Here is a 20,556-nt window from a genome sequence, read left to right as displayed (position 1 = left end):
AGGAAAATACCTAAAAAAAAAAAAAAAAAAAAAAAAGGAAGGTAAAACCTGGAATTAGCAATGAGCCTGCTGTGCTGCTGTGTTAAACCCATTTGGCTGAAAGTCAAAAAGGCTGGCTAAGCCTTTGTGTTCCCTCTCTGCACATCATGAATAGTGACTGCACAGTGGAGGACCAGGGGGCTTCTTGCATCTTCTTGGCATCCTAGTTTATTTTCATCCTCGCCTGCTACCATTTTCTTTCCAACTTTGTCTATGCTTCACTCAGTCTCCCTTCCTTGGAGTTTGTTCAGGGTGTTATGATTTGAAAGACTGAGTTGTTTGGAGTTGAGACTGTCCCAAGCCGAAGGGCCATAAGTATGGTGAAGTGTAAGAACAGGGCTGCCTCAGACAGCCCCTTAGGCTCATGATAGTCAGAAGCGCAAACACTATGTTCTGTCTGTAGCCCTCTGTAATTCCTGTTATTAAAAACAGCTTTAAAGTTTCACCAGCTCAGGACAGGTATTCTTGCTTCCTGGAGTTCCAGTACAGAACTCCCAGCACCATGTCTGCCCATAGGATGCCGTGCTTTTGCCAAGGCAAAAATGTACTAAATTATTGAAAAATATAAGCCCAGTTTCAACCTCCCACATCCAAGGCTACATTTTTCTACCATCTAAGTAGTGTAGCTGCATTTCCATCCAGGTCAATACCAGACAGTGGGATTATGGCAAATATAGTCTAACATCTCTGCATTTGGTCTGCCCAGTGGCTTTTCCACACCTTTACTGCAGGGCAAAAAAGCAAAACCAAACTAAGAGAAGGAGGTAGTATGGAGGTGGGATAACTGACTGAAGACTTTTGAAAGGCTATATGGAAACCAACAATTGTAGAACCATTATAATATACAAATCCATATAAACGAGGTTTAAATAGAATTAATCTCTTATGCTGACAATGCCTCCCCTAAAACCCATAAACTATCAAATGAAAAACCCAGGGGCAGTTTTAGATTATTTTGTTTTGGGTTGTTCATCATTGAAGTCTAATACCCACTCAAGAAACATTAAACATTAAGCATTACATTATACTACACTTCACTACAACCCCAAACAATGTGTGTATCTCTCCATGTTAAAATGTTCATGTGTACTACATATATCAGACACAGACACACACATTTTTATAAAAAATTTTTTATCTAACAACCACTGAAAAATGTCATGCCCTGTCCCCGACTTTCCATTCTTCAGAGAACGATGATCTGTAAGCAGAGCCAAAAGTTAGAAATGCATAAGGCATTCAGTACTTAGTGAAATCTTTGGTCCTGTGTAACCGCCTAGGCTGCCCCTACCATTTCTCATTGCATGTCATCTGCTCCTCACTGTCATGGTGACTTTCTTCTACTCTGTCCTGTCGTCTCGTCATACTTGGAAAACCTACTGAGATTTGTTGAAAGTTGTCCCTTTTTTGTGTTATTAATCAAAGGGAAGTAGACTAGAATAAAACCTGTGTTGCTGTAAATCTCTCCAACCCAAATATATCCCGGCAAGCAAAATTACAACCTGATTACATGCAGTGCACCTATATTGGACAGATCTACATTACCATCGTTCTGAGCTTATGAGACCTCTTAGAACTTGCAGTTTCTCCAGACCATGTGCTTCTGCTCCACTTTTCTCCTTCTTCCTCCTCCTCTGTGTCCTCTCCCTCTTCCATTTTCTTCTTCTTTTCCTCCCCCCCCCCTTCTGCTCCACCTTCCCTTTTACCTGCCCAGTCATCAGCTCTCCTTTATTTTACAAATTAAAATGGGAATCAGGTTTACAGAAAAATCACCTGAGTGCTGACTCATTCCTCTTTCACAAAAACTCACAGGAGAACAGAATTAAGATCTTACATGATTAGCCCCAGGGCTTCCACCGCAACCCTGTGATGGCATCATCTCCAGTGTCCTCTCTATTATTCCTGCTAGATAAAACCTGGGGCAACGCCCTTGAGCTTCAGTGAATGTCAACCCTGGTGATGCATGCTGACCTCTGGAGGTGTCATTCTACTAAAGGCTCACCCCTATACTCTACAGTCTTTGACTCTAAACAGCAGGAATGGGATCAGGCATAGGTGTCTTCCAGGAAGCTCTAATGGTTATTGTAATACTCAGGCACTGCCCTAAGCCACAATGTTACCTTCTCCCTCATTAGAGCAGGATTCTCTAATCCCAAGAAATAGAGATTTGGTGCAAACTAATAAGAGGACATCAGGACTTTGAGACAGATGGTCTAGGGAGGAAAAGGGCAAGATTAGAAATTTTGCATCTGAGGCCCCTTCAGGAGGTTTTCGTGTTTTTAAAATGCCCTTGCACAAACACCAAAGATGCAAGTCTGGTACATTCTACAGGAAACAAACAGATCCCATGTGAGTGGAGGCTGACATCATTTCCCCTGAAATAAACTTCAGCAAATGTTTGAAGAATAGCCATTTGATAAGTCCCATGTTGATTTTCTGGAGCTATCATTACAAAGTACCACAAAGTGGATGCCTTAATCAATACAGGATTTTTATCCTCTATTCTGAAATTCAGGAGTTCAAAACTATGGTGACTTAATTTCTTCTCCTGTTGCTGTGATATAATATCCTTAGACAAGGGCTAGCTTTCTTTGCTACCCAGGCAATTTGCAGGGCCTGCTCTCCTGAGTGCTTCAGCTTGTGAGGAGCAGAGCCAGGTGTAACACTGTCGGGTAGCTTAACCTGATATCTAGTGATGCTATTTGTGCAGGTAGATAACAGCTTGACATTAGTCTTTACATGACTAAACTGTCCCGAGTAGCAGTGTGGACTGAGACACTTCCTTTTCTCTTTCAGATAGATATTCCTAGGCTTGAAAGCATTCTGTCAGCCACTCTCAAGGACCAATCTTGTAGAATCCAAACTGACTATGGAGTCTCAAATGGCCACTTGTCTTGTAGCTGTTGTAGCAGATGAATGAAGTTACAGGCCTGGAATGTAAATCAGGGAGCATGGACTATTATTAGGTTTAATCATAGAACTTGGAGGTCAAAGAGAAGGAAAAATTAACTCATCTCATCCAGACTTGTTGGAGAAAAAAAACTGAGGCTCGATGGAGGCTTTAAAGTCTGCCACCCTCCTCATAGATTCCTCCCAGACTCCATTTATTGCCCTTAATTGAGTAGATATATTCTCAGGAGAAAGTTTTCATAGTTGGGGTATAACCCAGAATATAAATACGAATACATAGATTATTAAATTCTGTGTCTGTGGTGACTGGCTGATGAGATGGCTCAGTGGAAAAGGTAATTCGACCAAGCATAGAGACCTGAGTTGCTTTCCTGTGACCCACATCATAGCCAAGAAAAAACTCCATCAGTTGTCCTCTGACTTTCATGTAGGTGGGGGTGCCAGGTCTTAGCAGCTCAAGTTTTCCACTGCTCACTTACACTGAGAACTCTCCATCTGATACACACATGTAATTATATGACTCTGTGCACCATTTGAGAGGTTCAGTACTTTTTAATTTTCACTTTTGTTGCCCAGAAGCTAGAGAAACCAAGGAGGCCAGCATCGGACCATCACCTGAAACACAGCTTAGGGATTATGGATATAGGGAACTTGTAACTGAGGTGTGAACATCATGTGTTCCAAACTGCTCTAAATGGTTTTCAATACATGCATGGCCAACTGTAGTAGATGCTGTTATTTCATTGCTGTTTCTTTGTTGCTATAGTTTTGTTTTACTGTCTACCTCTGATTACATCAAAGAGATACAAAAACTGTGATGAAATTTGCAGTAATCCCTGTGGCCTGTTGAAGCCTCATTAGCTGTCAGAGTCTGCTTTAGTGAGGATGCTGGCCTGGATGATGTACAGCTGCTTCGGGTCGCCTGTACTGTCATATGCTAATATCTTCTTCTGCAAAATAGCAGTTATCAGTGACACAGAGTGAAATGATTTACAGTGCTCGCACTCCTAGGTTTAAGCAGACACCAGTTGCAAAGTACAAAGGACCCTAAGATGGAGGCATATGCCCAGGCTGACAACAGTAGGCTATGAAACGATTAAATTGACCTGGGAGTTGACAGTGGAATGTGAGGTGCAGGCAGAGGCCTAGTGCAGAGTGTCTGACAGTTTTCCAGGTAGAAGGTATTCCCAGCACTAGAATGTCTTTGGATCTGTGCTCTAGGCAGCATAAGGAGAGTAATGAAAGTCACTGTCTTGTGAATTTGCTACTGAGACAATTGCTTCCTCTTCTCAATATACACAGTGGAGTTGGCTCAGGGTCAAGAAGAAAGAGCCATAGCTGTTGTTCATTCCTCTGTAGAACATTCTCCTTCTCTTTTCAGCCCACATAATCATGTACCACCTTGTTCCCTGGACATTCACATGACAGGGATGTAGTCCTACTTTCCTGTTATGTGTACCAGAAGATCACTTTAAAATGGCCCAGATGATCTAGTTCAATCTTGCAAGACACAATAATCTAGCCTAGTATGGTGGCACTTGCCTTTAATACCAGGAGAGGCACAGGCAGACAGAATGCTATGAAATCAATGCAGACTAAACAGTGGGTGGATATTATGTATTTTTTATTCAGGATGAAGTCAAATAAGTTCCTGAGGTTGGGAGGTTTTAGGTTTACCTGTTAAGGGGACTTTGTACTTGTAGGAAGGGATAATGCAAATATTCACAGATAAATTGTGGAACCCAGGCCTTCATTCAACTCCAAGGCAAGTGCATCCAGGGGACTAATGAATAATCTGCTTTGGGGATTCTGACCAGCCTAACAGAAGAGTATTAAACATAGTAATTATAAGGAAATAGTCCCACTAGTTCATATACAGTAAGATGCATAGCCCACATTTGGACGGGTTTTTTTTTTTTTTTTTTTTTTTTTTTTTGGCACCATGTATTTCCATGACTGATGTGGGTACATGGTGTCAGGAGACACAGAAGAAGGCCTCATAGCCCTTGAAACTAGAGTTACTTACATCTCACAATATTGCTTGAAATCCCAGCACTTGGGAGAGGAGGTCAGAATCAGGAGTTCAGGTGCATCCTTGACTACAGAAGGAATTTAAGTCACCTTCATTACTCTAAGAACTTCATGGAGTTTCCATCTGTTGCTATGTATTGCAATGCTAAATTCTGTTCCTAGGAAGGTCTGGAACTAGGAGAGAATTCTTCTATCAAAAGATTTTGTTGTGCAAATATTGTTGCTTAATTTAAAACCATTAGTAAAATAAAATTGGCTACTGGTGTTTACTGGAGGGATTAGACATATGTGAGGTTTTAGTTATCTGGTTGTGGGTGGAGAAGTGAAAGAAAAGAGGAGAAACTAGAAAAAAGGGAGAATGCGCCGTGGAGGAGCTGCACCATGAGGGCATATGGAGGAGAAACAGCAAGGATTTGGGGTGCAGCACTGGAAAGGTAGCCAGGTGAGCTGTTAGAAAAGCAGATTAGGGGTCACCCCACCCACCGTAATTGTTTCTATTTTTGTTTTTTTAAGACAGGGTTCCATGTATATCCCTGGCTGTCCTGGAACTCACTTTGTAGATCAGGATGGCCTCAAACTCAGAAATCCTCCTGCCTCTGCCTGGCAAGTGCTGGGAGTAAAAGTGAGCACCACCACCTCACAGTAATCATCAAAGCCAAATGATATAAGCATAGTCTGAGTCATTTGTTTGGAAGCAAGTCAGGATGAGTTTAAATTGGTTCTACTAAAACTTTGTCTCAAAACTGAAGGTGATGGGGAAGGAGAAGAGCATTGTCTGGAGGGGAGGGGAGGGAAGACCATGGAGAAAACGGTCAAAGACATACTTGAACAGAAAGTCTTCAAGAAAGAAAGGATGTGCATTTTTTTCATTGAATTATTTATTTATTTCCATCTGATCACAGCCCCTCCCTCTCTTCCCAGTCAGACTCAATGTCCCACTCCCCCCAATTCCCTATTCCCTTCTCCCCAGAGAAAGGGACCCTCTTTTTTTTTTCCTAGTACCAACCCACCATGGCATATCAAGTTGCATCAGGAATGAGTGCATTCTCTCTCACTGAGCCCAGACAGGGCAGCCCAGCTAGGGAAAAGAGATCTAAAGGCAGGTAACAGAGTCTAAATCCGAGGCAGCACCCACTCCAATTGTTAGTCACCCACATGAAGACCAAGATGCACATCTATTTCATTTATGTAAGGGTCCTAGTTCAAGCCCTACATGGTGTTGGCTCATTGTTCAGTCTCTGTGAACCCCAAGGGCCCAGATTAGTTGACTGTAGGTCCTCTTGATTAGCTGACTGTAGATTAGTTGACTGTAGGTCCTCTTGTGGCTTCCTAACCCTTCTGGCTAATACAACCCTTCTACCAACACTTCCACAAGACTCTCTGACCACAGCCTACTGTTTGGCAGTGGGTATCTGCATTTTTACACTTAAAGGGTGATGGAAAGAGCATGCAATTAGAGGGAATGCCCACTACAGGTCACAATGGAAACCTCTCAGCAGCTTGCAGCAGCTACTTGTAAAAAAGGATGGTGTCTGTGGTCTTGAGAAGCAGGAGACACATTCCTCCTGGGTACTTGCCATTTGAAATTAGGGATTGCCTGATGTAGGCTGTGATAGAAACATCTCAATAGCCTGTGGAAGCTCTTCATACTAAAATGTAATTCCCCTTTATCTTAATCATAGCCCTGTACAATGACTGTATAAAATTCATTGTGGATAACAGCTTTTCAGCTGGCCTTGATATGTATAATTATTCTATTATATCTGAATTTCCTATTTCTTTCTTCTTCTGCTCTGGTGGAGTCTGTGAACCTCGATGTTTCTTGATGTAATGATTCTTAAACTATGAAAAATTGAGATATAAGGGCTCAGTACAGCACAGTTTAAAATGTTCCAGATGTATGCTGTGTGTTCTCATCTTGGAAACAATGTAATGATAACTGTGTAATTGTAGTTCCAGATTAATGCATAACTTTCAAAGAAAGTTTGAAGAAATTATTAGAAAATGAAAGAGAGATAACATTGGGAACCGAGAAATGTAAAAGTTATTGATGTTCTAAAATTAGTTTCACACAACATTTGAGAATAGTCCTGAATAGTAAAGTATAGAATATGTCATACTGTATTCCAGTCAAACTAAGTCAAAACGCTGGGACTCTTACAAGGGTTATTGTGTGCAATGTACAGAAGCAGAAAGCTAGCAGAAGTACTGAGTTAAGGGTCAAGTACCTCTGACCCATTCAGTGCTTTTGTAGAGGCTTTCCCAGCAGAGCCCTACCCTGCAAAGGAGGGGATTGGATCTCCAGTACACACCAGCTACTCAAATGGATACCATGTTTCCTTTTGTAAAGAAATGGAAGAGTCCATTCAGCCACCATCTGGGAAGGCTCTATCTCATTTTCAGAGCCACTTCAATTGCAGGATTTTAACTTAGCACCAGCTCCATTGTCTTATGCCAGTATTCTCTGCATTGCCCACTTTCCTGTGGTAGTGTCAGTGATGAGCTCTGCACTATGATTTGTCCCTGTTACCTGGTGTTGCTGCTCCCAAAACCTGCTTCTCCGATCCAAAGAGAAACTTCAAATCACATTCTAAACTGTTTTGGCTCTGAAAGGAAATGGGTGCTATTACTTTGTTACAACAAACTAAAAATACCTCAAGAAACACTTTCTATAGGTATGATCCATTCCACTAATATAGCACACAAAGAAGGACAAAAGTCCATATTAGGGAATGGAGAAATAGCTCTTCATTTGAGAATATTTTTCTCAAAGATCCACATGGCATCTAACAGTCCTCTGTCATTTTAGTTCCAGGTGAAACCCAATAACTTTTTCTGGCCTTTGGGGAATGTCATGCAAGTGTTGCACAGACCTACAGAAGGCAAATCATGCATAAATATAAAATAAATCCAAATAACAAACAGAATCGCCACTGGGTGGGGGCGAAACGAGGGCGAAAACTCATCGAGCATATGGGCCTGGATTTTGTCTCTGCTTTTAAAAACATCTGGATACTGATTACTGAACTACACACTGTGCTTGTGTTAAAACCCCAAAAAGGAACCAAATGTATTGTCAAGCACAAAATTCACCCTCAGAATAAAGAAAAACAACAAAATAACCAAAAATATAATACATCCCTATCTCAAAAGGTCCTAAAATTGAATATCTGTAGAAGTATTTACCACTGATAGAACATTTGAAGGAAAGCAGAAGCATACATGTGTGTGTTTTCTACCAGCTTTTATATTCCCTTAGAATATGTTTTTATTTCCTGAAAGACATTTCAGAAATACTGATATATTTCTCATTAATTTGTTCAACACTGTCATTCACAGTATTTTAGTAGCAGCTAAATATTTGACATGCAAGTATACAGCATGGATAATTTTTCCATCTTGAAGTTGGAATCCACAGAGTTGGACACACTAGACACACTGAATGTACAATCTATTACTTTTGTAGCTCAGTCTGGCTGGGAAGTCATTTTGGAACCCAAGCCCCTTACTTGGATCCATCTGTGTCTGATAGTTGTGGGATTTCAATAGGGTGATATGACACCTGAATAAAGAAGTTTCTTAAGAGTGAAGAGTTAGAGATCACTGTTTTATTCATAAGAATACATCCAATTTACTCAATAGTAACTAAAAGTGGGCAGTCAATATATACAGTGTATAGTCTTATCAAAATATTAAATCAATTTTAAAACAAAACAACACCAAAGAAACAAACAACAAAACTTCTAATGAAACTAAAGAAAACCAAAGAACAAAAGTAATCAAAGCTCAAACCAAAATCTAAAAGCAAGAATTGTGCTAAAGAGCCTTCTTTGGCTGTCATTTAGCAGCACAGACTTACAGCCCATGGCTGTCTTTGGCAACACAGTAGAAAATAAGTTACTTCTGATAACAGTCTTTACAAGAGGAATGTAAGTAGGTCTCTTTTTTGGAGTACGGTTTTGAAGAATATGGACACCCAAGACTAAGCAGAAAACATGTTACAGAATTTAGGTCAAAGTCTTTGTGATTTTGTAGAATGATTTTGTAATTTTCCTTGATGACCTATCAGGACAAGAAAAATTTACACTCTCAGAATCTTCCTGTTTTCCCAGCAGCTCTTGATGTGTCTCAGCACATGTCTGAATCCCTCTGCATGTTCACTCTTGCTGAGCCAGAGCCCAGATGATTTAAGGGCTATTCATTGCAAGGAAACAAAAGTAAAGGAAGAAAATGCAGCAGATGATAGCCATGGTTACTGGGGATGAGATGAAATATTTGCTTTGTACATGCAGAGATCCCCCTATAGAAGTTATCTTCAAAGGAGACCTTGTGCTGGTCTGTTCCATGTTCCAGTTTCTGCTGGAGTATTTCACACCTAGGGCAGGAAGGAACAATGGCCCGGTTATTGTTTTTCTTTTTTTTGGTTTTTCAAGACAGGATTTCTCTGTATAGCCCTGGCTGTCCTGGAACTCACTCTGTAATGCCTGGCTGGCCTCAAACTCAGAAATCTGCCTGCCTCTGCCTCCCAAGTGCTGGGATTAAAGGCGTGCACTACCACGCCCGGCCCCGGTTACTGTTTTTCAATTCAGCTCTATGTCCCACACTAGATCTATTCAGCTGGACAATCTATTTTTATGACCTATCATCTGCTGAGGTCATTACCTGCACCCCCAAGTGTCATACAGCACTTGGGCTTGTAATTATTTCTCAGCTTTTAGAAATGGCTAGAAACTGAGCTGTGAACTACATACCTTACTGGAGTTGAAAAGAAAACCACTATATTACTCCAATAGTCCAGGTATAATATATTGAATAATAACATTGTAGGAATGTCCAAATCTGAGTTCAAGGGAGATGTGAACAACCTAGAAAACCATGTGGATGCCTTATAGGGAACCTGCCTAGAATTGAAGTGAAGGCTATGATTATTTCTCTAGTGCTGGATCCTGACAGGGTTCCACTCATCAACCCCTATATCTGGAAATACCCAGAGAAAACACATCACATGAAATCCACAGGCACTTCATGAGGCCTAAATTAAGAAAGAATGTGCTAACTGAAAATATTCCCATGGCTAGGAACTGAATTTTTAAAATGATGGCCATGAAGGAATATAACAACACACCTGTATATCTAAGCCTGTTGTAGAGCACTCTGTCAAATATACAAATTATTTGTATTCACATAACACTAGCACCTTATACTTCAGCAAACTGTTTAGATTCCCCAGTTAATGCTATTAGAAAAATCTCCCAGGATATTTTGTAGACATAAAAAACAAATCTTAAATGGGATAGGTACATAGTGGGCAAAGCATATAGACAGCTCAGTCAGAGATATGCTTTCCCCTCATGAACCAGGGTTTCTTGTACATTATTCAATCTGTCTTAGCAAGTTCCAAAGGCTGTGTAGATTAGGCTTCTCTGCCAGCAAAGGATCACGTGTTGGTGGTGGACTAGCCTCTCCTTCACTGTTTCAGTCTTGTCCCAAAGTAAACAGTTCCTTCCATTAGAGGCTCCCTTTATCATGGCCTGACCGACTTGGTGTCCAAAGGTATGATCCCAGAAAAATAGGAAGTCATTATAAATAGGATCCAATGGAACAATGTTCTTCAAATAATATAACTGTGTCAGGGATATTTGGAGTAATATGAGGCTAACTAGTTGAACGTCAACTACTTGCATGGATTATCTCACACTGAGCAATAGTTCATGAAAGGGCTGCATCACATAGTACATTTTCACTCTTTAGCTGATGGACATCAGGATATCATCTTCTTCCAGACTACTCTGAGGATCATTACAGACCTCATGTACCTAGAGACTCTGTGTATATCTACTCCTTGTTTTGGAATCTCTGGGTCAAAGGGGACTTCTTTTCTACTTTCTGAACCTTGCTTCTCAAACACCTACCTGATTTTATACTACCAGACCTGTCTGAAGGTGCTCATTTCTCCCAACCCCCATTTAGGCTGATTTTAACATTGAGAAAATGATTTGGAATAACAGCAATTGCAGAATGCTACACAGATAAAATAGTGTGAGTTCTTTAGATTATTATGACCCTCAAGGGGCTCCTGAAATGCCCTGTTTTGCAGCACAGCCATGGGAATTCTGCTGGATGCAGGTACAGCTACAAGCAACTCAATCTCTCAATGATTAGAATCCAAACCAAATTATAAGGCAAAGTTTTACTGAGTAGAGGAAGCTGGAAAGGCAATGGTAGCCAGCAATGTGGAAAGAATCTGGAATGCTGAGAAGACACAGTGAGCCACCTGACATTACAGTGGGCCTTCACAATTCTTCCAGAGCAGAAAAGGGACATAACAGGATTTTATATACTAACCTCCTCCTCAACTCTATGTACCATATTCCGATGATTTTCTCCAAAAGATTTCAATGTGGTTCAGTAATATGGGCCCTAGCCAGTGGAAAGTCTGACTTTACATGAGCTTTTGTGTCCCTTTTTTTTCCCCTTGGGAGCTAGGTAGAGTTGCATACTAAATGGACTGCTGTATTTGATTTTTCATGGGTGCAATCTGAAATCTCAGGGCCTTTACTCATCAGGCTTGGTCGGTAGAGACGGACACGATTGGATGTCTAGACAAACGGACACACAAACACATATACACACACAAACACTGTTGTATATTCAAGCATCCATACCACGAACACTTACAAAGGCATTTTGCATTACACAAACACACAACTTAGAATAAACACACTGAGTCACAGCTGGTACACACAAACCACATACCACACAAAGACTGACAGAAAAACACATACATCAATGAAATTCTTGCTCTTATCTAGCATATTTTTGTTGTATGAGCATGTAGTGGGACCTACGATGTGTACAAGGCTTTTATACTCAAGGGAGCTTTGCAGCCCTGACCTGTACTTATCTCCTCTTCAGGAACTTTTTCTATGCAAATACTTGCTGGCCCTACAAGGACATTACAATCTCTACACAGATATCCTGGACAACGTAGCACTAAATTGCCAAGAAAGAGCTTTCTACCTATAGCCTTCAGTAAGCCACATTTTGACTCATCAGTCCCCTCACTAAACCTACACTGAGTCCTTTTTAGCATCCGACGAAGACTGTGACTTTTGATCATTACTCAGGAACTTTTCAACACATTACATATTATGTGATATTAAATCATCCTCAATATCAGTCAGGAGAAATCTAGTTAAATGACCTGCTGTGACATTTCTGTAATGCAGCACTCTGCACAAATCTGAGTGAGAATCTATCCTGAAACAAAGCCTTGTCCAAAATATATTTAGCAAAACAATGTCAGCAGAGTCATGCACTATAGGCTTCTATGTATGCCATAAGACAAGCCAGAATCTCCCAGACAACAACTCTAAGCAGGAAAAATTAAGAAATCTAATACTTATTTTAAAAATAGTAGTATTGTTTAATGATTTGTTGGTAGTAGACAGGAGATGAAAAGTCTACTGGACATCAAACAACAGGAAGGATCAGGTTTTTTGAGAGATCTAGGCCCAAAGAAATAAGTTAAGAATGACTACACAAAATCAGATGTCCTTAACTGGCCTTACAAAATACACACAAAGGTACAAATTGGCATAAGCACCCATAAACACACATACACAAGCACACACACACATAAAAACAAGGGAGCAAAAAACAACGAAGAATCTGTCATGCTAGAGGAACAAATATTTTAGACTATGCAGAGCAGATGTTTAAACTGAGAAATTCAACTCTAGTCTTCTCACTAGAGAAATAGAAATCCCTAAAGAACATTCTTCTTGGTAAGAATGAGGGGTATATATGGAGAAATTATTTCATGAAGCCTCAAAACTCTCACACCAACTGAGATTGTGAGAAGCCTTTCCCACATCCCTGCTCATTCAGTGAGCTCCAGACCACAAGGCCCAGGAATGAAAACTCCAACAGCACTCAAAGAAAATAGGACTGACAAGCTGCTACTCAGGTTCACTCAGTGTGAATCAAGATCTACAGGGGAAAGGGTTGGGGTGGGGGACAAAAACTTCCAAAGGCAACAGTGAAATCCACTTATTTGTCAGTTACACTAAGCTATCATCCCTGCAATCGATGTCCTTCCTGGAATCCTACCTGATCCCCATAAAGCAAATGAGCTTCAGAACTTTACTTCTTCCTTCAAAGCTCTCCACTGATCTAAAGAAGGGCTCCAGCACAGCACCCTTCAAACTTAATATCATGTAGAGTTGTGATGAGTAATCAACTAATCTCCCCTAGTGAACTGCAGATTATAGCAGGGCAGAAACATTTGCTTGCTAAACATATAGTTTCTTGAAAAAGGTTACCTCCAGAGAAAGCCTTGTAGATGATCACCTAAATAAACACTTGGAGGAGAAACAGGTGAGTGCCTGGGTAAGTTGGTGGACTGTTACATTGGATTGTCTATGTTTATGGTTAGCCATGAGGCTAATCTGCCTCTGATACACAGCATCCTACCTGCTACTGCTTAGCACTTGGGATGTATGTTCTTGCTGGCCTCATCACAGAACATCTTTTCTTCACGATAGGATGTTTCCTGGTCAGCCTGCTCTACCAGCAGCTTTCTGTTCTCATTCAGCAACATCCTTACTTTTTCCTTCAATTGATTGCATTCTTTCAGGAGGTAGGTGTGTATGAAGCTGAACCACAAACAAACAAACAAACAAACAAACAAACAAACAAAAAAAGGTGATTCCCAGCAAGCTTCCATTTGCCTGCCACTCCTCCAAGTACTATGATACCTGCAAGGGTCCTGATCCCCAGACAGCCCCAGACTAGAGACCACAGTATACCCATCAGTCCAAAATAGAGGCAGGTCAAATCCAGGGACCAGCCACATGCGACAAGAAGCAAAGGACTTCTGAAAACCCTGACACTAAGAGTGTCCCATGTACATCACAGAGGAGGAAATGTACCTCATGGTTTGCTTATGTGTCTGTGGTACCAGAAAACCATCAGTAGGAAGAGTGCAAATCCCCTCTGAGGGAGGAGAGGAGACCCAAAAGGTATAAACTCTTTCGATTTTTGTCATGGATCCCAGATCTTTTATTCTGCTGTCAGAACCCTAGAGGTCAGGATTGCTTGAGATTCCCAGCATGGTGGAAATTGTTTCTATAGAGAGGATCCTGAATTTGGAAGAATAAAGACTGATGGTCTTGGACAATCTTCACACTTAGGAAAACTGAGTCCAAGTGGTACAAATCCAAGACCCTTTCCTCAAGGGAGGGCTCCTATTAAGAAACAGATAGTATAGAACTAGAGCTCTTACTTTTGTTCAAAGTCTTAGAAGGACACAAGTATTCCCTGCCTAGTGCAGGGTCTCAGCTGTGTCTGGGACTCACCTGTAGGAATCCTTATCTTCTATGAATTCCTTGTACTTCTCAATGGTATCACTTATTGACTGCGTCATTTTTTCCATATCCAACATTGTCTTCTCATGTTGTGATTTAATGATGGTGAATTCAGTGTTCATCCTGTGGTAGAGCATGGCCCAAAGAATAAATCATCCTCTGAACTAAGCAATCAAGTATCATGTGCAAAAAGGCTGTATCTGGACTACCCAAGCCAATTGTATCCCACATCCTTGCTCCTTTAAAGTGGGTCCTATTGGTGCTGATTAAATATCTTGAGCAGAAGACAGCAGAGCCAGGGGATCAAATGGAGATGGGTGACTTTCAAGAGCTTCTTACGTGAGCCTCAAGGAATATACTAGTTCTGTGAGATGTTTCTAAAGACTGTCCCACAGGCTTTGGTCCTTAGATATAAGGCTTTTTTCTCCTCTTAGTTTTAAGGCAGGGATAATCCTTGGATCCTATTGCTATATGAATTCTCAGAGGACATAACTAGTATTTACCAAGAAAAAGGCTTTATAACACCTCCTACCCCAGGAGATTCCTATGTGATACCAAGGTAAACACAGGGAACAAAGTACCCTGATGATTAACTTGGGCCTCTAAGGACTCAACACTATCATGCCCTACAAACTGTGTATCAAACAAATCCTCAGACCCCATCAAAGGTCTAAGAACCTCAGATCCTGAACAAAACACACACACAACTAATTTCACACACACACACACACACAATTAAAACACCAAATAAATCCAGGTAGGTTCCATAGTCTCAGAGTACAATGAACAAGATTAGAGTAAAGCAGTAATGACCTGCAGACATTGCACTTTTACACAGTAAAGCAGCAGTTGTGACCAGGTCCTTCCAGCTGTTGTCAGAACCAATCAGACTCCAAGCCCCACAAGGGCAAATACAAAAGAGGATGACTATAGAACACACAGTACTTATCTCATCCAACAATTAAACAACTGTTAAGACTTCTTATAATGAATGTGAGAGATGATACACTCCATTATGAGAGAAAATGTGGGTTTACAGAGAGGACACAATACAGTCAACAGGATACAGGGCATAATTTTACCTGTAGTTCAAATCAGTATTCATGTCAATGTCCAAGATTCGAAAAAGTTCTAACCTCTCAGCATTTATCTTCCTGATATAAAATTTCATATCATCTAGTTTATTCATATTCTTCATATGATTAGTAATGTTGCAATTTTGGGATGATGTTTTCCCAGCAGACACTGAAGATAGATAAACACAAATGCATTTGCATAGTTGATGGCCCAGGCTAGGGGAGACCATTCAGAGTCCCAAGGAGAAGGTTGAGGAAGAGAAAAGCTAGAGACAGGATTAATCACTGAAGAAGCAGAAAGGCTATATTTGAGCTGGTCTGCTAAGCTATATTCCTCTTCCCAACCACCACTGTTGGTCCCAACTAACACAGACTCTTTATTACATTACCCCTTGCCCTGAAATCCATAACCTGCCTCAGATATAAAGATTTGGGGAACATTTTCAGCTCATGTCATATGTTATGCCAAGAAAACCTGAAGTTCATAGTGCTTAGCACCATCAATACCTAGTCATGTGTGTTCAAACTCAAAGTGGCTGAGACCTCAACACATGACCAGGTTAGAATCCTCCTCTGTTCTCTGCATCAGAGACTCATGTATCCTACAATAATCTAGAAGATGAAGGGCTTCAACTCCCTACCAATAAGGGACACATACTTATTCCCATAGTCCCTTCTCAGGGCATTCTTTGACACTTTAAATGAAATTAAATAGCGACTATAAAAGGAGCTGCAGACTTGTCAATTCCTGCCTCTCTCAAATGAATTGTCAGAAATTCTAGTCTCTTGGTCTGTCATTAAGAAAGTCCAAGGCTCCAGCTCTTAATATCTACTCAGGGAAGACTCAGCTCAAGCCTAGAAATTTCCCCAACTCTGCCCAGGACTCACTGTGCCTTCCCCAGAATGATTTCATTCTTCTGTTTTTACAAGAAGGGATGCCAGATTCCTTCTGCCTTGGTCTTGTCTCTCCTTGATCGCCATTCTCCCTGTGAAATAACCTGCACAGCCAGGAAAACATGCCTGATTGGGAACGCAAAAGGCACTGAAGGAATATCCCACAAGCAGCTTTTGTAACCACAACACAAGTGACATCACAGAAGATTCTAGTTCTCTCCTAGATACAATAGAATGTCCATGGAAGGCATTACTGATGATGTCACTGGGAAAGGCTAAGGCCTATTTGATATCTAGTTCTCCTCAAATTGACCAGTTTCTGTTGTGCCTTTCCTGGAGCCTCTCCTGTAACCTGGTAAATACCCTATGGCAAAAAACTCTTTCTAAATTCAGAGCTTTCTCATCTGCTTCATTAGAAGACAAGTGCTTTTGATGAAAAGCATTGATTAGGACCCTGACATGCATAAGAGATTTTTGTTAGCATCCAAATCTCTAGGGATGGTGAATGTAAGAGATATTTCTCAATAATAAATATACTATCTGAGTGAATTCATGTGACATACGGTCTAATTCCCCAGGTTTTCCCTGTTTCACAAAGGCCAATATCTTTCTCCAATACCTTTAATTGTATAAAACCTGGACAATATTTTCTTACTGTGCATATCTTGATAGTTGGCATTGTTCCTATATACATATCCATGTGTTTCACAAAATCTCCCATTTACAATCCCATCTTTTGCAAGGAAAACTCCCTTTTCTTTGAAACATACAAGCTCAGTGACAGGACAAATATAAAGTGGTAAACCTTCCGTCCCATCTTCAAATTATTAACTTGCACACCCTCCCTTTCTAAATACAACCAGACAATTAAAGTGGGCATCAATGAGAAAAGGTCAACCTGGACTGTACTGCATTGTAGCCTCATAGCCATCAGTTCTCTAATATCAGTCTTCCTGAATTCCCAAGTGCAGGCATGAGGATGCTGGGGTTGTATCATAATACTCTACTCATAGCAAACATAAATCTCAGGAGGTAGGGCAAGGAGTAGAATGGCCTGAGTTCAGGTTAGACTTCAATTTTAATGGGTCCATAAGTTCAGGATGGAGTCCCTTTGGCTCTGTCATCTGAGGCTTCTGTGTTCTTATGCTGGGTGTGCTGAATGTGTGCTATAATGCAACCTGCCCTCAGAGATGCAAGATGAAAAATCATGTATGTCTTTTGCTGGAAGACATCTGCCTTTGACTACCACCTGGAGTCACACAATACCAACATGCAGAGCTCACAATTGAGGGTGTGGATATTGTTGATACCTTAGAAGTTGAGGGCCTTTTCTTCCAATATGGAGCCCATATTTTGGCAATGTGATTTTTCCTTTGGTTTTTCACTATCTGTGGCTTGGTTGTTTCCTGGCCTAAAGGATTCCGGATGCACCAACAAGGGGTCTACTCCATACGTGCTCTTTTTTATCAAGAAAAGGATTGTTGCAGAATCATGCCATGCCAGTAGGAAGGTCAAATAGGCTGTTCTTAGGTCCAGCTCACCTGGTAGAAGACTGAAGACCTGAGGTACCTGGGGAAAGGAAGCAGCACACAGTATCACACAGCTCCCTCTACGGCAACTGCGAGAACTGTAATAGGGTTGTTTGTTTTTTATTACAAATAAAGCTAACCAGAGTTGGTACATGCCTTTAATCCCAGCACTCAGGTTTTTTAAAAAATGTTGTTAGTATTCCTATTGTTTCCTTCGGTTTTTGTTGTTAACTGCCCCAGTTATTTGCACTGTACCTAGAACGTTAAGCCCATGCTCTGTACAGTCCTATCATTCATGTTAGTCAGGAGTGGTTATTCCTCAGATGATCTCATTACTCACTTTCAAAGAAGGAAAACAGTCACAGGGACATTAGTTACCTTTTATGGTCTCATGTAACCAATTCACCATGACTCTAGAGTGGTATCTCAATATTTTGGATTAACTTAGTTTGTTTTTGAGATGACAGGCCTTTGTGGAAGTCTCCATTTAGGTGGCAGAGGGCCTGGTATAGCTGAAAGAATGGCTGCCTCAGAAGGCCAAAGCTGGCCCTTCAGTGCCTCTGAAGCCTGAGGCAGAAGTCTGCCAGCAACACAGGAACACATAGCCAGAGCATTTTTGGTACTGTATTATGGATGAGCTCTGAGACCAGGATGAAAAGAAGCCTCCAGATTTCTATTAAAGGTGGCACAGTCAGTTTGATGTGAGGGGAGTAATGGATCATTGGGATGCAAGTCCTCCATTTTATTCATCTTTGCTATGTACACAGTATGTGTCAATGACACAGTCACCCTACTTTACAACATCTAGCCATTCTAGATGTTAAAGTGTTTGCCAGTGTATACATACTAGAGTTAGTAAAACAATATATTTTGCCCCATTTTGATAATACTTTAACTTTGTTTTAGTTTTAATATAGTTTTTGCTCATTCACATTACATGATGCTTACTGCAACCCCACAATCACAATGTTTCCCCAAAATTTATGAACTCTTATTCTCTGATCAGATGAGGGGCAACTATCTCAGGACATCTCTTCTTCTACCAAAGTCAACTTACCCCGTCCTGTGAAAAGGTGTTGAGGGTGCTGGAAATGGATGCCTTCTGCTTGGCTTTCCTCTTGCTCCATTTCCTGGATATGAGAAGTTCATACAGAACTGTCCTGGAACATGGTGCTGCATTCAGATGGTTCACAAGAAGCCCTGGTTTTGTTAATGTCCCATCAAACCTACTCCCACTAGTGTCCTAAGCCTGGCAAAGGCAATGAGACATGAGGCATCTATTCCAGGAGTTCCCAATTGTTCTCCAAGCAGCAGTACAGCAGCCCACAAAGCTGGCAAAGTTAAGTGAGGTCACACAGGGGACCTAAGAGCATACTGCTTCTTTCCGAAAGTATGTCCTAGAGGTTTACCATATCTAAACACATAGTTTCATAAGCACTGGACACTAAAGTGCTCAACATACATTGCCTTTGTCACTCAATTTCCCCAAATATTAGAAGTCCCCAGATTTGGAGAAATTTGAAGAAAAAAATATGTCCCTGGGGCTGGCAGTACCTCAAAAATGTGTGAGGACAGAGAACTGTTTGAGAATCAAAGAGACCAAATGCTTACCAAGATCAAAGTCGAAACCCAATAGGAAGATCTAAATAATAAGCCATTGGGTGAAACATGAAATTAGGAAGCCATAGGCCACGAAGGTAAGTCTTTGGCCTTCAGGAAGATCTATTTCCAATTTTCTGAGGAATCTCCAGATTGATTTCCATAGTTGTCATAGCACTTTGCACTCCCAGCAGAAATGAAGTTTTGTTTCTCTTTTCTCACAGTCTCACCAACATGTGCTTTTACCAGTTTTTGATCTTGGCCATTCTTTATTGGAAATTATACGGCCTTATACCAATCTCAGTCGCTTTGGTTTTCATTTCCCTGAAGACTAAGGACTTTCCACATTTCTTTAAGTTCTTCTCAGCCATTCAAGGTTCCTTGTTGTGAATATTTTCTATAGTTCTTTACGACATTTTCAGACTGGGTTCTTTTCTGTTTGGTGTTTAGCTACTTGAGTTCTTTAGATATTTTGGAATGGAAGGTTAGTGAAATTTTGTCCCAATATGTAGGTTACCAATTTGTCCTACTGGCTATGCCCTTTGCCTTACATGAGTTTTTCAGTTTCATGAGGTCCCATTTGTCAATTTTTGATGTTAGAACCTGAGCCATCTGAGCGTATTTAGAAACTTTGCCCCTATTCCTGTGAGTTAGAAGCTCTTTCTCAATTTCTCTTTAATTAGATTCAGTGAATCTGGTTTTATGTTGAAGTCTTTGATCCACTTGGACTTGAGTTTTATTCCTGGTGACAAATATGGATCTACTTTCATTTTTCTACATACCTACTTACTGCCAGTAGGACCAGCACAATTTATTGAAGAAGCTTTCTTTTTTCCACTGTATATTTTTGGCTTCTATGTCAAAGATCATGTGTCCATATATGTGGTTAAATTTCTGGGTCTTCAATTCTTTTTTTTTTTTCTATTTTAAAATATTTTAATCTTACACTTTAAATTTTATCTTGTTTCCTGGTTTCTGGTTCAAAACCTATTATCTCATGCCCCCTCCATTTGCATCTATGAGAGAGTTCCCCACTCACACAAATACTGCTGTCTCCTTGCCCTGGCATTCCCCTACACTGGGGCATTGAGCCTTCAAAGGAACAAGGGC

The 20,556-nt window shown here is 40.7% G+C and overlaps 1 protein-coding gene across 3 annotated transcripts; it reads right to left on the bottom strand.

The window, feature by feature from the left end:
* Positions 1-8,563: 8,563 nt before the first annotated feature.
* Positions 8,564-19,332, bottom strand: Gm5798 (predicted gene 5798). Of its 3 annotated transcripts, NM_001374762.1 has the most exons (5): positions 16,313-16,511; positions 15,431-15,593; positions 14,340-14,471; positions 13,456-13,637; positions 8,564-9,355 (listed from the first exon to the last, which is right to left on the bottom strand). In NM_001374762.1, exons 1-4 carry the CDS (start codon positions 16,440-16,442, stop codon positions 13,466-13,468), a joined length of 597 nt encoding a protein of 198 aa, NP_001361691.1. In that variant the 5' UTR covers positions 16,443-16,511; the 3' UTR covers positions 8,564-9,355; positions 13,456-13,465. The 3 variants fall into 3 exon arrangements, with proteins under 3 accessions (NP_001361691.1, XP_017171741.1, XP_017171739.1); XM_017316252.1 differs by lacking the exons at positions 13,456-13,637; positions 16,313-16,511 and adding an exon at positions 18,905-19,332 and having other exon boundaries at positions 8,738-9,355; XM_017316250.1 differs by lacking the exon at positions 13,456-13,637 and having other exon boundaries at positions 8,738-9,355; positions 16,313-16,510.
* Positions 19,333-20,556: the final 1,224 nt, after the last annotated feature.

The sequence above is a fragment of the Mus musculus genome, chromosome 14 (assembly GCF_000001635.26).
Source record: "Mus musculus strain C57BL/6J chromosome 14, GRCm38.p6 C57BL/6J".
NCBI classification, from domain to species: domain Eukaryota; kingdom Metazoa; phylum Chordata; class Mammalia; order Rodentia; family Muridae; genus Mus; species Mus musculus.
Note: the sequence above shows the minus strand (reverse complement) of the source record. Positions and strands in the feature narration are given on the sequence as shown.

Excerpts from the sequence above, each read along its gene's own strand:
- Gm5798 (XM_017316250.1), bottom strand. The coding sequence starts at position 16,442 with ATGTTTTCCTGGCTGTGCAGGTTATTTCACAGGGAGAATGGCGATCAA. Across the intron at positions 14,472-15,430 it reads AATACTGATTTGAACTACAG|GATGAACACTGAATTCACCA; the intron begins GTAAAATTATGC and ends GCTCTACCACAG. Across the intron at positions 9,356-14,339 it reads GAAGATAAGGATTCCTACAG|GTGTGAAATACTCCAGCAGA; the intron begins GTGAGTCCCAGA and ends TTCCTGCCCTAG.